At 46.6% G+C, this 17,390-nt stretch overlaps 1 protein-coding gene across 1 annotated transcript; it reads right to left on the reverse strand.

Moving 5' to 3' along the window:
• Positions 1–628: 628 nt before the first annotated feature.
• LOC123413229 (subtilisin-like protease SBT2.6) lies at positions 629–7,102 on the reverse strand. The gene is made up of 11 exons (XM_045106172.1): positions 7,013–7,102; positions 5,955–6,164; positions 5,564–5,708; positions 5,072–5,466; positions 4,622–4,717; positions 4,234–4,306; positions 3,306–3,591; positions 2,481–2,806; positions 1,859–2,126; positions 1,330–1,611; positions 629–1,234 (listed from the first exon to the last, which is right to left on the reverse strand). Exons 2-11 carry the CDS (start codon positions 6,128–6,130, stop codon positions 822–824), a joined length of 2,460 nt encoding a protein of 819 aa, XP_044962107.1. The 5' UTR covers positions 6,131–6,164; positions 7,013–7,102; the 3' UTR covers positions 629–821.
• Positions 7,103–17,390: the final 10,288 nt, after the last annotated feature.

A 17,390-nucleotide genomic window follows, 5' to 3' on the forward strand; every position in this document is an offset into this window, starting at 1 on the left:
GAGCAGCTGTCCCAAACTGATAATAAATGGACAAAAGTGTGGTTCGTTTGGGTCGGCGCGTTGGAGTTGCTCTAATGTATCTTTTTTGTATGCCGACAAGTGTGTTGGCATGACCACGGCCGTGATGGCGTGGTCGAACTCCCGTTCCTTTTTGTGTGATGGCAAGTACGCCAGCATGAACTGTGTGGTGTTTTTTTAAGCTGGCATTGTATGCCGGCCGCTGGCAATGGTGTCGACATGAACTTTGGGCGACGGCATTGCTGCTGGCTTGACCTACGACCGCGGGTCTTTTTAAATGTGTGTGCGAACATGAAATTGATCCAAATGTTAAATAAGACGAACGCTAAGCGGGCAGCCGACCCAAACTGATAATAAATAGACAAAAACATGGTTCGTTTGGGTCGGTGCATTGGAGTTGCTCTAATGTATGCATCTTTACTGCACATGTCCCTGATGCCCTACAAATAACAATGTATTCTCGCGTCTCACAAACAGGCACACGTACAATGTTATATGCAGCACTGGCAACCTATACACGTTCGTGCTTAATAATACCTCAAGCGAAGGTGCAGAGATGCCAGACTCAGACTGAAATGCATTAGAACTGCAGAAGGTTGGATCGTATGGATACCTGGAGAGATCTATCTACCATGTCATATAAATAGGCTACAGAACCCCACGTATTTTTACATCCTGGGGCACCATCATAACACAGACAATACATCATTACCGAATTACGTCGGCTCTTATTGTTCCTACCAAACTACAAAATATTACAACACTCCTCAGCTCAGAGCATCATAAGAGAACAATACACGACCCTATTTGAACCCCATGGCAACCACTGGGATCCTGACTAGGTGGCGCCGGTCACCCTTCATCGTGATCTCGCCGAAACTGTAGGTACCGGTCACCGTCCTCGTCGTGAGGGTCACGGTGATCTCTCTAGATGACCCAGGGAGCACCGTCAGCGCGGGAGGTGAGACGTCCAGCGCGATCTCCGGCGACATCCTGGTCATGATGGTGTAGGTTTCTGCCTCATCAGCCACGTTCGTGACTGTCCGCTTCACGGTCTGCGTCCCTTTGAGCTGTGACACCGTGATCGAGGGGATGTTCAGATCATAGGGTCCCTGTCTCTTCTGGCTGGGGCTGCAGCGTGAGCCGGTTATGTTTGATACTTCACTTGGATCGACGTCAGGGATCGAGCACAAGAATGTGATGTAGTCCTGATGAGCTGCCAACACAAGCAATGCAATATTGGACTTCAATAACATGGGATTGCTTATTTAACAACGGACTTGCATCGAAACACTCAACATTTCAACTTACTTGCATCTAGAACAAGGCCAGCATCCAGGGCAGCTTTTGGGTTAACCGCGCCACTGCCATAATCAAATGGTGTGGCCCGTGTAAGTGTCAGCATTTCTGACGTGGAGTATTGCTGCGCTCTGAGAGGATGGCTCCCTTTGTCGATCGTGTTGGCAGTAGTCATCAAGGCAGACTTTATTGCTGACGGGCTCCACTTGGGGTACTTCTGTTTTATTAGTGCTGCAATGCCAGCAATATGTGGTGCAGCCATGCTTGTTCCAGACATCATTGCAAATCCTTCTCCTAGAAAAAAATATGGCATGACAGAGAATTTGGGTTAGCTCAGACAGAATGAATGTCTTTCATCTTTATGGATTACCATCATCACAAGGGACAAGATTATTTAAACTAGATCCGGTCACAAAACATTCAGCACATGGGCAGCATTTCTTTTTTAAACTACATTAACATTTTTATAATTGATTGACCATAACATGCTGAAACAAGCTTGTCTGCTACAACTAAGGGGAAAATTATTGCAAAAACTTACCAGCGTAGTTTGCTTCATCTGTTCCATTAGGCGCCCACGCGGACCATATAAGATTGCCAGGAGCGAGTATATCAGGTTTAAGAACATCAGCATCTTGAAAGCTAAAATCTTTTACATCAGGCCCTCGGGAAGAGAACAACGCCACCTGGGGAGCTGAATTGAACAGTGTTGGTGCCAAACCATCTGCGATACCGACTGTTGCTTGGAACGCTGTAGCCCGTCCAGCCCAGTCTCTTGTTGTAGAAGAGTTGTAGTAGTCTATAAGATCCTACATGGCCAAAATTAATGTCATTTTGCTGTATCAGAAAAATCATTATAGAACTTAACATGCATTGGTACTTTAAACAAATTTTCTTATTCGCAATGTCATCCTACAATAGCAGCAGTGCATACATGGTACGGTCCACATTACTGCTCTGGAAGTACCTGCAGGTTAGTTCTGATATTTGAGAACAATTCTGTTGTATGTGAACTTTTTTTATTCTGGCTTCTAAGTCGCTTATTGAGAAAACAAATAAACAGGCTGATCTACTTCACGCTTATAGTACAGGTCACATCTACTTTTACAAATGGTGTTTGTTCGTACATATCTGCACAATAGGCTCCATTCGAGATAAAATACCTTTGTTTTGCTGACATCTGTGATGAGAATCCCAGGAATATTGACAGGCACAGGATCAAACTTTGTCCCTGGGTAACTATCTTCTACAGCAACAACAAAGCCAGCTGCACCTAGACTCCTGGCTGTTTGAGACACTTTCTTGATTGAAGCTGTCCCAGAAATATAATTAAAAGAATAGCCACACAACAGAATTTTCCCCTGAACTTTCCTCTTATTTAAGAGTTCTGGCCTTTGACAATCTAGTGCACTGTACTTGGTTGAAGATGAACCCAGCAGAGCATCAGTAGCAGAAATAAGGCCAAACGATTTATTTCCATGTGTTGCAGCTGTAATCAGATGAGATAATTGTCAACTAACCACAGGTAGAAGTGTATAGTTAATTGTCAGAATACCAACACCAGTCACAGTACTATAAAATGGACTTGTTGACAGTTATTGCAAGATTACACCAGGAGGACTACAACTCTGCAATCAAGAGCCTACAAAGAGAACAAAACACAGAATGTATCTTCCAACCAAAGTATTTTCACAATCAGATAAAAGATGTTGGATAAGTACTTAAGTAGTATATTAGGATTCAATAAGAGTCTGGGTTAGTATAACAGGAACTCATGGTAGAGTTCATGTGTGGCCATTAGCACTATAAATGAGTGTGGGGCATAGCCAAGGATACTGTTATGACAGCGTGCATCAATCGATGCAGAGACCAGTGGGACTACATCATTTTCCAGGGCAAAAAAAAGAGAGCCAAGATACTGTTTACATGTTACAAATGCAGGATATTTCTTGTAACACAGTATGCACCAAATATCCAAATGAACTTACGTGATACTCCAAGTCCAGCAATACGCTTTCCATTTCCTAGTATCAAATGGTTCTTGTATCTGCGGTCATCAACTCCAGCAGCAACAGTGGTTATCCATGGGCTGAATGACACCAGTGTTTTTGGAAATGGTCCTCCATTTCCTGCAGCTTGGGCAACAAACACGCCAGCTTTCACGGCAGAAAGAAGCGCTGCATCAAAAGGATTGAGAAACGTAGTCCGTGTAGCTGTTGGTGGGCTATTTGGTCCAACAGAAAGGTTGAGAATGTCAACACCATCTTGAACAGCCTGCAGGTAGCCATCCACATGCATTAGTTCCTATATGTTGGAGGCTTAAAGTACTAACATGCATTACAGTTATCCAGCAGGTATTCTGTTCATTCATCGCACAATACAGTCTATTACGTTCTAGAGATGAGTTTCTAAAGTTAGCATTGGAAGTATTTCATTGTATATCTTGCATGAAATGGAACTCTAAAATTCAAAGCCATACGAGTGAATGCAAACCAGAATTTGAAGAGTTTTTCGATAACTGAAATTAAATAGCTCCCACTTGATTTAGAAGTAAGCACGCGGCACTGTTTTGGGGTTTATAGACCCCAAATCTGTGTCACTTAGATGATCAATCCTACCAAGTACCAAATGATATAATCTACCAACCATGCCTTTTATTTATCAGTGAACCTCTCAAGCAAATGAACAATGTTGTTGAACTGTTAGATAATGTAACATCATAAATCACATCTTTCTTTCTTTCTTTTTTTTGCGAGAATGAATCACATCTTTCAACCCCCAGGGCCATAACAGTCATAAAGTTGTCCCAGCCTCCCAGGTATCTACTCAATATCAAGTACGGTGAACTGTTCGTGGAAAGAATGATACAATCAAATGTATATTTGGGTGAGAAGTTCGGCGATATTAATAGTGTACCTGATCAATCGCTGCCACAACATCAGATACATAACCACCAAAAAGCCTGTAAAGAACCTTGTACACAGCTATCCTGACAAGCACAAACTCGAAAAGGTAAGTCATTGGTGAGGAAACAAGACCAAAATAGCTCTCTCAGCGAATCCAGCTGTGATGATACTGTATACTGACTACTGATGAGTGATGAGTGCTTATGTTCTTCTGCCAAACAGGTATTGTCTCTTTTTTTGGGAAGGAAACAGGAACTGTAATTATCCTAACAGGATAACGCTAGCCATACAAAGATAGAACAAAGCAAAACCCTATCTTTGAGGTGGGTAATTTAGCATTGCTGTTGGCTGTATAAGGTTTAACTTTGTTCAGAAATTCCAAGGAAAACAAAACTTACCTAGCTCTTGGAGCCATGCCACTTGCTTTGCCAAATTCGTAGCCATGCATTCGCACCGGAATCCCATTGTTTCCAGCAGCAATTGCAGCTATATGACTGTTGAGGGAGGGGTAAATGGTAAATATATACTTAGATAAGCCATGCCATTTCTCACATGATCAAAATGACTTTCGGTCAAAATCAACGTTGCAAACAACCACATTGATTAAATATGAAGATGGTGCGTGGAACGGAAAGGTTTACTTTACATGCCAACCATCATCATTTGAAACATGATGCCCACAGGTTTGGAAGTTATAAGATTTTTTTTCATATGTGGCATTTTTAGTGCAACAAAGCACAAAAAATTACTTAATACTCCCTCTTCATCTGCTCTAGTGTAGTGTCAAAAACGCTCTTATATTATGGGACAGAGGGAGTAAGAGCTAAGGGTATCATCAGGAGCATTACCTTCCATGACCATCGCCGTCTAATGGAGATGCAAACTCAACATCAGGATTAAACGCTCCAGCAGCAATTGCAGCTTTTGCAAAATGTTGGGCCCCAACTATCTTCCCATTGCAGAAGCTTCTTTGTGTTACTGGATCTATCTCACATTTCCCCTTGTAACGAGGAACAGGACCATAAGGATCAGTTCTGTGGGTAGAGAAGCTTGGATGTTCAGGATAAATTCCTGAATCCACAAAACCGATCACCACATCTTCACCTGCTCTATCAAATCCACCTCCCGTTGGCCATACCGCTGTTGTCAATCCAAGAAACTGTGGAGTGTGTGTTGTCAATTTCTGTATCTTTGTATCTCTCTCCACGTACTTAACACCTGGGGCTTTCCTTAAGAAATCAGCCTAACACAGTGGAACATTACTGTATTTAGCCACGATAATAATGCAAAACTGGAGAAGAAACATATGTGCCAGACAGAAAATTTATTATGCCAAATACCTGCAAAGATGACATGTGAACTGCAAACCCATTAATAAGATGATGGTAGCTATAAAGCTTCTCATAAGTTCCCGCTACAAAAAGCGAGTCCAGAAGCTTCTCATGGTGCCTTCGGAGGTGAAGCGAGTATGATGTGACAGCCTCACTGCAAATCAGGAAAAAATGGAGTGAGCATAGACTATTATGTTTGCATCATGGTATTAATACTTTAATTAGGGAGGGTAGTTCCAAGTGTAACTGAGGTACTGAAGTTGAAAATTGCAATTCATCAATAACATGTCCAATTCACAAGAGTGAAATACCCCAGAATAGGCTTGAAAAATCATGAATGCCGGGCAACACAAAACAAATGCTAAGAGACATGACCAAAATATGTAGCAGAGTACAATACCTGGTAACCTCCATCTCTTCATCCAAATCCGCCGCGGTCCTTGGAAATCCTTCGACTCCGCCTGTGTAGCTCACAACCGGGTCGCCTTCCATGGTAACAATATACACATCATGCGTCCCAAGTACCACCCGTGGCACAAGGGCAAGAAGCAAACAGGCAAGGCCGAGCCCCTTCATCTTCACCGGTGTATGAACAGCAACACTGCAGAACCTTTCGAGTAGAGATACTGTCAGAGCCCAGAGATAAGCACTCAACATGAGAATCATATATGTAGTTGCAGCTCTTGGGCATTACTAGTTGGGTAGCATGCCGGCAAATGCGCAACGACTATATTGCCTGCACTGCACTGCAGCCGCAGTAAATCACACACCGCCCCGGTCACAGCAGGAATGGTCCCCGTGGTACCCACCATTCTTCTGTGATGCCGGAGTTTCCGATCTCATAGGTCTCCCATGAGTATGCATTCATGAGACCTCTTAAATTAGGCTGCCCGGGGGCATCAATGGCCCTTCAGAGCAAGCGGCTACATGGCATGCACAGTGCGTGCATTTCCTATCACTCCATTCCCCTCGGTGGAGAACAGGCGGGCACTCAGTCAGTTGAAACTTACTAGGAGTAAATACGTACTTACTAAACAGTATACTGCTCCACTGAGGATGGCACACATCAGTGAAGAACTCTGGCTTACGGATTGAATAAAAAAACTACTCATGAACTGAACTGCGAGAAGACTGGACATAAAAATCACAGCCGAACGGCAAGGAGGAGATTAATCTGGCTGAAGCTATACGGCCGGTCGTTTGATGAAATGGCGCAGCCGTGGGAGCTAAAAAAGACTGTGTTTTCAAGCAAAAACGCGTGAAGGAAACTGCTAAATCTTGTGCTACAGTCACACTGTTCCCGATAACGCGGCCATCTTATGGTACGGTTGCACTGGCCAGTCCTAAGCTGTACTGCTAACACCCTGTTAAAACCCAATATGCAGAAGCAAGTCGAAAGCAAAAAATAAGTTTGCAGGGGGAGAACGGATGATGCGAGCCGGGAGAGAAGCGAATCACCTGGGAGCCCAAGCATTCCCCTCCGCAGCAGCTCGGCCGCCGCCCCGCGTCGGTCGGTCAGCCCGCGCCGGCCGCCCCCGGGGAATGGCGGCGCGCCGAGGCTGGAGGAGGTGGTCCGGGAGCAGCGGCGGAGCACGGGGGGGTGGCTAGGGTTTGCGGCGCGGTGGGAGCGGGGGTGGGAGTGGGGAGCGGGGAGTGGGGGAGCAGTGGAGGAGGGAGGGGAGAGCAAAGCGTGGGCTAATGGCGTCGCCTTTGTCTTTGTCTTTTAATGGAGTCCGGAGGGAGGCCTCGAATATAGTACTCCCTCCCTCCCTTTCTTTCGCTTTCGCCACCTGTGTGTGCTGCCCGGTTCACGTGGACCGTACGTACCCCGACGGCCCGTATGTGAGTGAGCGAGCCGCGAAGACGCCGAAGCGCGATGCGGCGTGGGGCCGGCGGTCAGTGAGCGGCTGGCGCTCTCCCCGTGGGCGTGCCCCGCCGACCGACCCAGCGGGGGCATGAATGCGGCCGTGGGAGTGGGACCCCGGCGGTGGCGTGCGGGGTGTAGACCCGTGTGATTCTCTGCGACGTGGGTGGGTCCCTGGCGCCAGCGGGCGAGGTCGGGCTACGTGCGCCGCGTCCAGGGACCTCGTGCCGGGCAGCGGCGCCGCGACGAGGGAAGAGTGTCGGGGGGAAGGGAGGCGCAGGGAGAGCTGCAAGGGGCTAGGACTAGGAGGGCGGCGGCGCGCGGCTCCGTGGAAATGCCCCAGTGGACCTCGGCGTGGCCAGGCCCGGTGGGCCGGGACGACGGCCGCGAAGGTACGTACTACGGCCTACGGGGGGCGCAGAAGGAGACGTTGGGTTATGTCAGGGCCGTGTCGCGCGGTTTTTTGAATCCCTCCGTCGGTGGCTGCGAGACAACGGATCGGACGAGGAGGTGGCGTGCGGCCAGCGTGTCGCCGGCTCGGGATCCAGACCAGGCGCAAGCGGCCAAGCATCCAACTCCAAGAGGGGGAACGCAGGGTGCCAGCCTAGACATAAGCGCTCCCGCCGCACCGTGTGACCCAAAGGGATCTGCTATCACGCCACCGTCTGTCAGGAGTTGACCAAACTTGAAGAGAAAAGAGTGAGATTGAAGTGAAAATGATGTTTTCATTGATGTTGTGTTCAGGTGTATATATATGTATATATTATAATGTCGGTTACATTGTTTCGCGTCATTTCAGAAAGACACGACGACGGTTTAAGAAGACATGACGATGGTTCGCTATCTACTGCGTCTGGACAAAGTTGGGATTCTAACAAAGTGTTAGAATACTAAGGAATATGCTAACTACCTATTTAGCCTAATTTTAACAATATTTAATTCCTAACACTCTTCCTTGGACAACGTTGTTATTAATCTTCATTGTCTTAAGAATCTTCATATATCTTGACTATGGAAAGTCTTGAGTTTTCTTGATCCTTGATCTTACAACTTTGGGAATCTTTGATCTTGTACTATTTATGTCCATGTAAGAAAATAGGGAAAAGATAAAGGGAAGCGCCGCACCACGGCCGTCCCGTGCGGCGGGCGGGCTCGCCAAGATTTGCGCAGAATCTTGCGGTTGCCAGTGTCGCACCGACCTGCCCACCTTTTTTACGCCCCCAGGCGAGGAACTGTTCAAATTTTAATTTGTTTTTTTTTGCCATTATCCGCTCCCATTCCTCTCACAAGCCGTTGCTGAGAGCGCAGTCCCGCGAGAACAACGGTGGATCCCGCGAGCCCCCGCGTGACGAACTGTGGATCCGACGCAAGGAAAGGGCAGATCCGGTCCGACGTAGGGCGGATCTGCAACCGGCGTCGGCGCTGGAGGGCGAGAACCCAGGTGAGTGCATTCTCTTGCGTCCCTTTTGCACAGACTTTGGTAGGGAGGGGGTCTATCCGGTCGATCTGGTCGTCGGTTTGTCGTCGGCTCGGGATTTTTGGCGATTCGAGGGTGATAGGGGGTGGAAGCTTGCGGCGGGGGTGGACATGGCCGTTCACAAATGGCACAGCCGCGGCGGGGGTGGACATGGGGGGTGGGGGTAGTGATTGCGGTCACGATGACGAGCCAGGACGTGTAGAAGAGGAAGACGCCATACTTGAGGCTGCAGAGCATCGCCAGGAATCACTGCGCCTGCACGAAGTTGAAGCCCAGGGTTCAGCGCCACGCCCGTGCCCTCCCTAGCCGACTGCATCTCTACGGAGCACGGCGATGAAGAAGGTGTCCTGGTCGTGGCGGCCCAGCAGGGCAACCTCTCGGTCAAAAAAGGTGAAGTCGGGCAGCGAGTGGACGAGCCTGACCAACGGTGGCGTGTTGTCCTTTGGCGCCGCCACCTGCCTGTGGTTAGACGAAGTAGCAGATGTTTTTTTGGTGTACATGTGCTAGTGCTGGGGGAGACGGTGACGCGGAGCAGGGGCGAGGCCGTCCTCCGTGTAGCAGACCTTTTGGTATGCTGGTCGTACGCGTCGGGCTTCAAATCTGGGCAGCGCACGGTGAAACAGGAGACCCGCGGCGGGGCAGCCGGCCAGAAGGTGACCAGGATACGCTTTGCGCTGTTTCTTTTGGTCCTGGTCCTGGGGCCATTTGGCGGTGGTGGCGTTGGTGAGGTCGCTGAGGTAGCCGAACGAGTCAAGGAGGATGGTCTCTCGAGGAGGAGAATCCGGATCCTCGGGGGGTGGATAGGAGGAGGGTTTTCGAGTAGCCGGAGATTGTGATCATCCATGACCATGGCAACAAGTTGATGAGGTCGATGTGTAGGTTGCGTCCGGAGGAGGAAGGGGAGTGGAACCCTTCCCCTTTATATTGTCACTGTTATTCCGAGTCAGTTTGCAAGCTGTGAAAAATTGGCAATGCACACCTGATGATCTATGATTACCCTTGTGGCCACCAATTAGTCCAAAAAATTTACGGCAGCATCGTGCTGAAGAAAATATTAGTCAAGGGGAGGCCACACCGTGCAGCCAACTTGTGTTGCTACTATTGGTTGTTTGAGCATAGAACTATTTCAAATCTGGGAGTTGTTTCTCTGTTTCGAGCGTTCATCAACCACGCACACCATGACATTCCATCTCTTGGAAACAAAACTAAGATGCCAACTAGATTTGTTATCTGTTTAACTTGTGTAGGCCTTGTTGCATGTACGCGCCAGCCTTTCCTTTTTCTAAACTACACTTTATTGTTCAACATTTACACTACCACCTCTCAATCCTGATATCTAGCAAGGTTTTTTCTTGTTACAAATTCATCACTTTTTATAACTTGTAATCTGACAACCAACCCTTTATATGACAACTAAACATACATAATTCAGCAAGTAAGCATGTTTAAATTGTCAATCAATTTTTTTGCAATCTGACAACTAATCCTTTACAACAACAACAACAACAACAACCAAGCCTTTCAGTCTCAAACAAGTTGGGGTAGGCTAGAGTTGAAACCCATAAGATCCCGAAGCCAAGTCATGGCTCTGGAACGTGGATAGCTAACTTTCACGCACCCCTGACAACTAATCCTTTACACGACAACTAAATATAAATAATTTGGCAAGTAAGCATGTTTAAATTGACAATCAAATTTTTGCAATCTGACTATTAATCCTTTAGATGACAACTGGATATAAATAATTTGGCAAGTATTTTTTGAAACTTGACAATAAGTCCTAAGCGGATACGTGCTTACCTACTTATGTCAGTACTAAGCTAGCGATGCCACTGCACGGTCCTTTTTCTGCGCTATGTATTGCATGCATGCAGTCCTTTTTTCTACTTTTTAAGATGCCGACATGCATGCACTCTCAACCCACAAGTGTTTGTGCTATTAGTGTGCCCTGATATACTACGTGCCTAGCCTTGAATGTAGACTTTTTGTTACTTTTTGCATGGCACGTGAAGACCTGATTTGTGGGTTTGCTACTGGCCACCGCACCGAAAGACAGAGGGTGGCGCCGCTACGTAGTGGCCTCCATTATAAGTTCAAAACCTGTGCTCACTAATGAATGACGTTGATTTAGTATTGGCACAGTTACAACCTATGTGTTTTCGAGTTTCAGATAGGTTTGACTTCCTATTGTCATTTTTGTTTTTTTTAAATGAACAGGGGGTTTCTGAAAATGCCAAGGAGAAAGAAGAACCGGACGGAACCAGCTGCAGGCGGCAGGCTGGCAACCAATAAGGTTTCTGGTTTTACATTTTTATTACTCCTATTTTTTTGTCACATTGTTTCGTATCAATTGCCACTTTTTCCATGGTACTTTCCAAAATATTAGTTCATAGTTACCATTTTTTTTCCTTTTTTGTCAGGTTCCCATTGATGGTACTGAGCGAAACAGGGCATCGCCATAGGCCATTTGCAAGTTCTACAAGCACATCAACGAAGATCAACGTGTTGATATCAGAGACATGGGGACTGGACCGTTCCTCGACATCAAGTGTGGATACCTGCACAACACTGTCATGACATGGTTCACTAGGTTGTATCATCCAGGAAGGTGGGGTTTTGTCGTGCCTAGACGTGGGTTCATCCCGCTTACCGAGGAGTCCGTTCATTAGATTTTGGGCATCCCTCGTGGAGATATCGATGTGAAGTATGAAGCTGACTACGACAATGAAGATGAAATTGTAAGTTGTTTGTTCCCAGGTGATAGCAGCAGGCCAAAGATCACGACAGTTGCCTTTAATTCTTTCCAATAAATTCCATTTGAAGTCAATATCTCTCTTCATAAAAGAACCGGTACAAGAAGTGTCAAGCATGGTGCGATTATCATGAGAAAGCCGAGCATAAAAGTTCTGAATAATAATTTCTCTCGAGAGCTCATGGTTGGGGCATGAATATAACACTGACTTAAGACTGCCCCAAGCTTGAGTGATACTTTCTCTATCACGAGGCCAAAATTATAGATATAATTCCGATCACGATGTACCAAATGCATAGGATAAAACTTTTGATGAAATTCCAATTTCAATCGGTTGTAGTTCCATGATCCAGTATCATCACATAGCCTATACCATGTCAATGCTTTATCCCTTAAGGATAAGGGAAATACCTTCTTCTTGACCTCATCCTCGGGCAAACCTGCAAGCTTAAATAAATCACAAACTTCATCTACATAGATTAGATGCAAGTCGGGATGTGATGTTCCATCTCCTGTAAAAGGATTAACCAACAGTTTCTCTAGCATACCCGAAGGAATTTCATAACAAATATTTTCAGTAGGTGCAGCAGGTTGAGGAGCAACTCCTTGTGCTTCCTTTCGAGGTGAAGATACCCCGAACAAGCTCCCCAAAGGATTAGTTTCCATAGTGACAAGTGACAATAAATTTCAGCACACTATATAAATGTTTCCTTACCAAATTCCACTTACCAAAGACGCTTCACTCCCCGGCAACGGCGCCAGAAAAGAGTCTTGATGACCCATAAGTGTAGGGGATCTATCGTAGTCCTTTCGATAAGTAAGAGTGTCGAACCCAACGAGGAGTAGAAGGAACTGACAAGTGGTTTCCAGCAAGGTATTCTGTGCAGGCACTGAAATTATCGGTAACAGATAGTTGTGTGGTAACGAAAATTTCCGCGAGTACATCCAGTGATGGACCATGCTGCACAACATGGTGGAAAATGTGACTCAGCACAAATCCCTGTGCGGCTTCAAGGCGGTCACTCGGTACAGGGAGCTCATCTTGAAGTTCGTCCGGGCAGGAGATCTGTCCCTCAGTCGGGCCATGGAGATTGCTAATCGGTATGCGAACGACGAGGAAGAAGACCGCCTCCATAGCGGCAAGGGACGAGCGAGCGATATACCTCACTACGGGGGGTAATGCACGGAAGAAGCAGAAACAGAAGGCCAACGCATCGGGCAAAGTCAAAGTCGTTGCTGTCCCTGGGCAAGGCCAAGGCAAGTCCAACCAGAAAAACACAAGGATTGGGCAGCCAAAAAGAAGTCCGAACCCAAGAGAGACCTCTTGGATCAGTCGTGCCAAATCCATACCAAGAGGGACGATGATGGCAAGCCCACCCATAGTTGCCATGTTTCCGATGCGGTGGGAACGAGGGACGAGAATAGGTGGCTGAAAAAAAAGGGTACAACGGGGGTATACATTTCTTGAACGATTTTTTTACAGCAGGAACGCGATCCAATCCGTTTGGGTACGATGAACCCGGTACGGTACCATGGGTTGAGGAACGCAAACCTTTCCTAGTTGGATAAATCAATGAAGAACGAAGAGTCACTCACGGTATGTATTCCTTGTAGTTAATGGATCCCTTGCAGTTAATAGACTAGAGGGAGAACTAGGAGTCCTTGAGAAAGGAAAGGGCGGCATAAGTAAATTATGCCTGGCATTTTGGTTCATGGATCGTTGAACCTGAATCAAGGAGCGAGTTGCGGGGATGCCGAATCTTCATCGAATCATACCGAATCCGACATCGTTCCCGAATCCGATTCTGGGTCGATGAATCGGGATCGAGGGACTGCCTACCCTTCCCTGTTTTCGGCTACTATGATCCCACCTATCCCAAGCACTCCGCTCGAGATTGTCACCTGCTTCGGTCGAAGACGGGTGGACAGCCCTCCGGGGAAAAGGACAATGGCGAAGTAGGACAGGATGCCTCTTGGTACCCGAATGTCGAAAGAGTCCTCATGATCTTCACCGATGTTGAGAGGAGGAGCCGTTTGAAGGTCATTAATCGGGAGGTTAACATGGCAGTTCCGACTGTCACAAAATACCTCGATTGGGCAAAGACGCCCGCCACATTTGATCAGTCTGATCATTCGACCCACATTTCCATCCCTAGGCGGCATGCTATGGTTGTTAATCCAACTGTCAACGGGGTCCGACTGCGCAAGGTCCTAATGGACGGAGGCAGCGTCCTCAACATTATCCATGTCAACATGCTTAGGGCAATGGACATTTCTTGTCCCAATTGAGCAAAAGCAACATGCACTTTCATGGGGTCATCCCCAGGAAGAAGGCAAAGTCACTCAGCCAGATCGCCCTGAATGTATTGTTTGGGGGCGAGAAAAATTACCGGAAGAAGCGACTGACCTTCGAGGTGGTGGACTTCCACAGTGCCTATCACGTTATCCTCGGTAGGCCCACCTATGCTCCTCTCATGGCCAGACCATGTTACGTGTATCTTAAGCTTAATATGCCAGGTCCAAGAGGCGTAATCACGGTGACTGGCAATCGGAAGGTGGTCGAGGAGTGCCTTTAGCAGGGCTCCAAAATCGTTAGCGAGCAAGTGCTCACACTCGAGCTCGATGGATACAAGAAAGCGGTGGACACTGCTCACTTGATCAAGTTGAACCTGCCAGCTACTGAATCCGCTTTTTAGTTGGCTAGCAAGACCAAGCAGGCCCACATTCACCCCAATGAGCTGAGTGCCTCCGCGACGAACATCTCCACCTCATTCGGTGAAAAATAGGAAGTCGAGCTCCTCGAGTTCTTCCCTAGGAATTGGGACATCTTCACATGGAAGCCATCTGACATGCTGGATGTTCCGAGGGAGCTGGCTGAGCACCGCCTCTCAGTGGACTCCGAGGTCAAGCCCGTCAAACAACACTTGTGTCGTTCCTCCGTGGAAAATTTGTAACGACCAAGATGCGGTCCTTTCGATCTGGGGGTCGAGGCTCCCGAATAGGAAAGAAGCGCATCTAAGCGTTTCGCAAGCAAGTAACATAGCACAAATAATAATAAAAGTAGACAATTCGGGATTCAACTGTCTTCTCATTAATAACTCAGAGTACATCACAGATACAATCAAGGTAGTTCTGCTACGGACTACAAAACATGGAAATGCTATGCTACCCTGCCTGCAGGCCCACGATCACGACAACTCCTCAGTCCTCTGGATAGTTCACGTAGAGGCGGTCTGTCTCCTCGTCATACTGCCACGCCAGCTGGGTGCCGTCGGGATCATCTGTCTCTGGGGTACCTATACCTGCTGGGAGTTTCGGAGGAATCCGTGAGCCACGGGGACTCAGCAATCTAAGACCTTGGTGCCAGAACTAGTCATGTTATAGGTAGGGTAAGGGTGAAGTGTATAAGGCTGCATCATCCTAAGCTTGATTAAGTGGCTAACTTACATAAGCAATTATGGAGGTGGTCTACACTAGCGGTCGTGATTACTTGATCACTAAGTGATCCTGAACACCTACCTACGGCATTCATAACCCCACCGTGTTCCCGATCGAAGAGAGATCTTCGAGGGGACAGTCACGGTTACGCACACAGTTGACAATTTTATTAGCTTATGTTAAAGTTCTCTAATACCGGATGTTAACAAAATATTCCAAGTTGCCACATAACCGCGGGCACGGCTTTCCGAAAGATTAAACCCTACAGGGGTGCTCCAACTAGTCCATCACAAACGAACACAGGCCGCAAAGGCATCCTCTATCACGCATCTCGTGATCTCGTCAGATTCCTTAGAGGAAAACCTCGACTCTGGGGGAAACCAAGGCTTCACTGGGATTCCTGACAGAAATCTCTCAAGTTGCCGTGAGTTGGCCCCGCACAATGCTCTAGTTTGGACCAACACTCATGAGGAGCACTGGCCCAGGTTGTTGATTAAATTCCTCGGGGTAGCTATTCCCTATGCAGTTTATTATTTAGTGATTAGCAAATTAACACCAATGTTGGGTCCTGCCGGACAAGCCTTAGCACTACGCGGTTTATCAAGGGGGTCCCCATAACAACCCCGAACGTGTTAGGAGCGATCATTATAGAATCAAACACCGGTAACCGGTAACTAAGACGGCAATAACGGAACAAAGAACCCGGCAAAAGGCTAGGCCTCCCGTCATTTACCAAGTATATAGGTGCATTAATTAAATAACAGAACTTAAGATAATGATAACAAGCTCATGTTAACACATGAGTCAAAGCACCTGCATCTAGCAACGCTAACATTTGTAGATAAGCAAAGCCTACTTAACCATACAAGTTTTGCTAGGAAGGGGAACGGTGTTTGGGCTCATGGCATATCAAGAGGCAATTTAATTCAGTGGTAGGCAGCAAGCAATATGACATGGAAATTAAACTAGCATAACAAGTCTAGAGATGGAATCAAGGTCATATCATCTTGCCTGTGATATCCTCAGCTTGGAATGGTTCTGGTTCGTCCTGCACGTACTCTCCTGACTCCACGTATTCGTTCTCCGATCCCGGTGCTATCCAACATAAGAATAACAACCAATGAACAGCAGCACCACAAGATGCAACAATCACATGATGCATGAGATGAAAAATGAGCATGCATCGCTATTTCTATCACTAGCACAAGCAAAAGAAACTTCTTCAATTTTCTGGACAGAACTGTACACTAAGCTATTTTGACATGCATGAGGATGGAATGAACAGATGCGGCTCGTGAAACGATGCAAAACCATATAAAGAACATTGCCAACGGATCAACGGGAATCAACGAAACAAGATATGAAGCTCTACGTGGAAGAATCAACACCACACCCATAATTGGCACAAATCTAGTATTCCCAGGTTGCCAAGACATATAACAACCCAACATGAATGGATTGGAGCAAGGAAGAACACCACAACATCAACTAAGCACACACAATGATCAAAAAGACTAAACTACTCAATCTGCCATAAGCTGCATCTTAGCTCTTTGTGAGCTACATGCAACATAGCTACAGCCCTCCAAATATGACAAATAATATATGTGACTGTATCCAACCAAGAACACTACAAGCACCAGCAAGAATCACAGCAAAAGGAATTAAACTCTAGCAGATACAAGGCCACAAACTTTCCCAAAACCATCAGATCTCACGGACTTAGTGAAAATTCCTGCACCTGACTTTCTGTCTTAGTTCTGAAGCTTTTTGACAGCAATCAAAACACAACCTACAGGACTCCAAATGAGATGAAATTTGACAGGGAGCTTCACAAACATATCAGGTCCAAAATCCTAGCACTGAATTAAGGCTAGATCACAACACAATGACCAGCACAACCTCATCTATAGGAGAAGAAAATGTTTCCAGATTCTCAGACTTAGTGAAATTCCAGATTTCACTAAGCTGGACTTTTTCAGCCACATGCCCACTTTGCCTAGGCATAGTTTGCACACAAAAAACACCAAGTGGTAATGACACCACTATGGTGTAGAGCAAAACCCCTACTACTATCACACAAAAGCACATGCCCTTGGGCTCCACCCATTCCATGAAAACCAAGATCAAACTTGCAACAAATCTGAATATGTCAACTCCATAAAGTATCCCAATGGCAAAACTAACTTCACCACTGGATTCCTTGGGAGTTTCTACCCCAAATCATATATAAAATGTGGGCACCTTCTTAGAACAAGTGACCACAAATTAAGGGAGAGGAAGCTACTCCAAATCATGCCTAATG

This window comes from Hordeum vulgare, chromosome 7H (genome assembly GCF_904849725.1).
Source record: "Hordeum vulgare subsp. vulgare chromosome 7H, MorexV3_pseudomolecules_assembly, whole genome shotgun sequence".
In the NCBI taxonomy this organism is placed as follows: Eukaryota; Viridiplantae; Streptophyta; class Magnoliopsida; order Poales; family Poaceae; genus Hordeum; species Hordeum vulgare.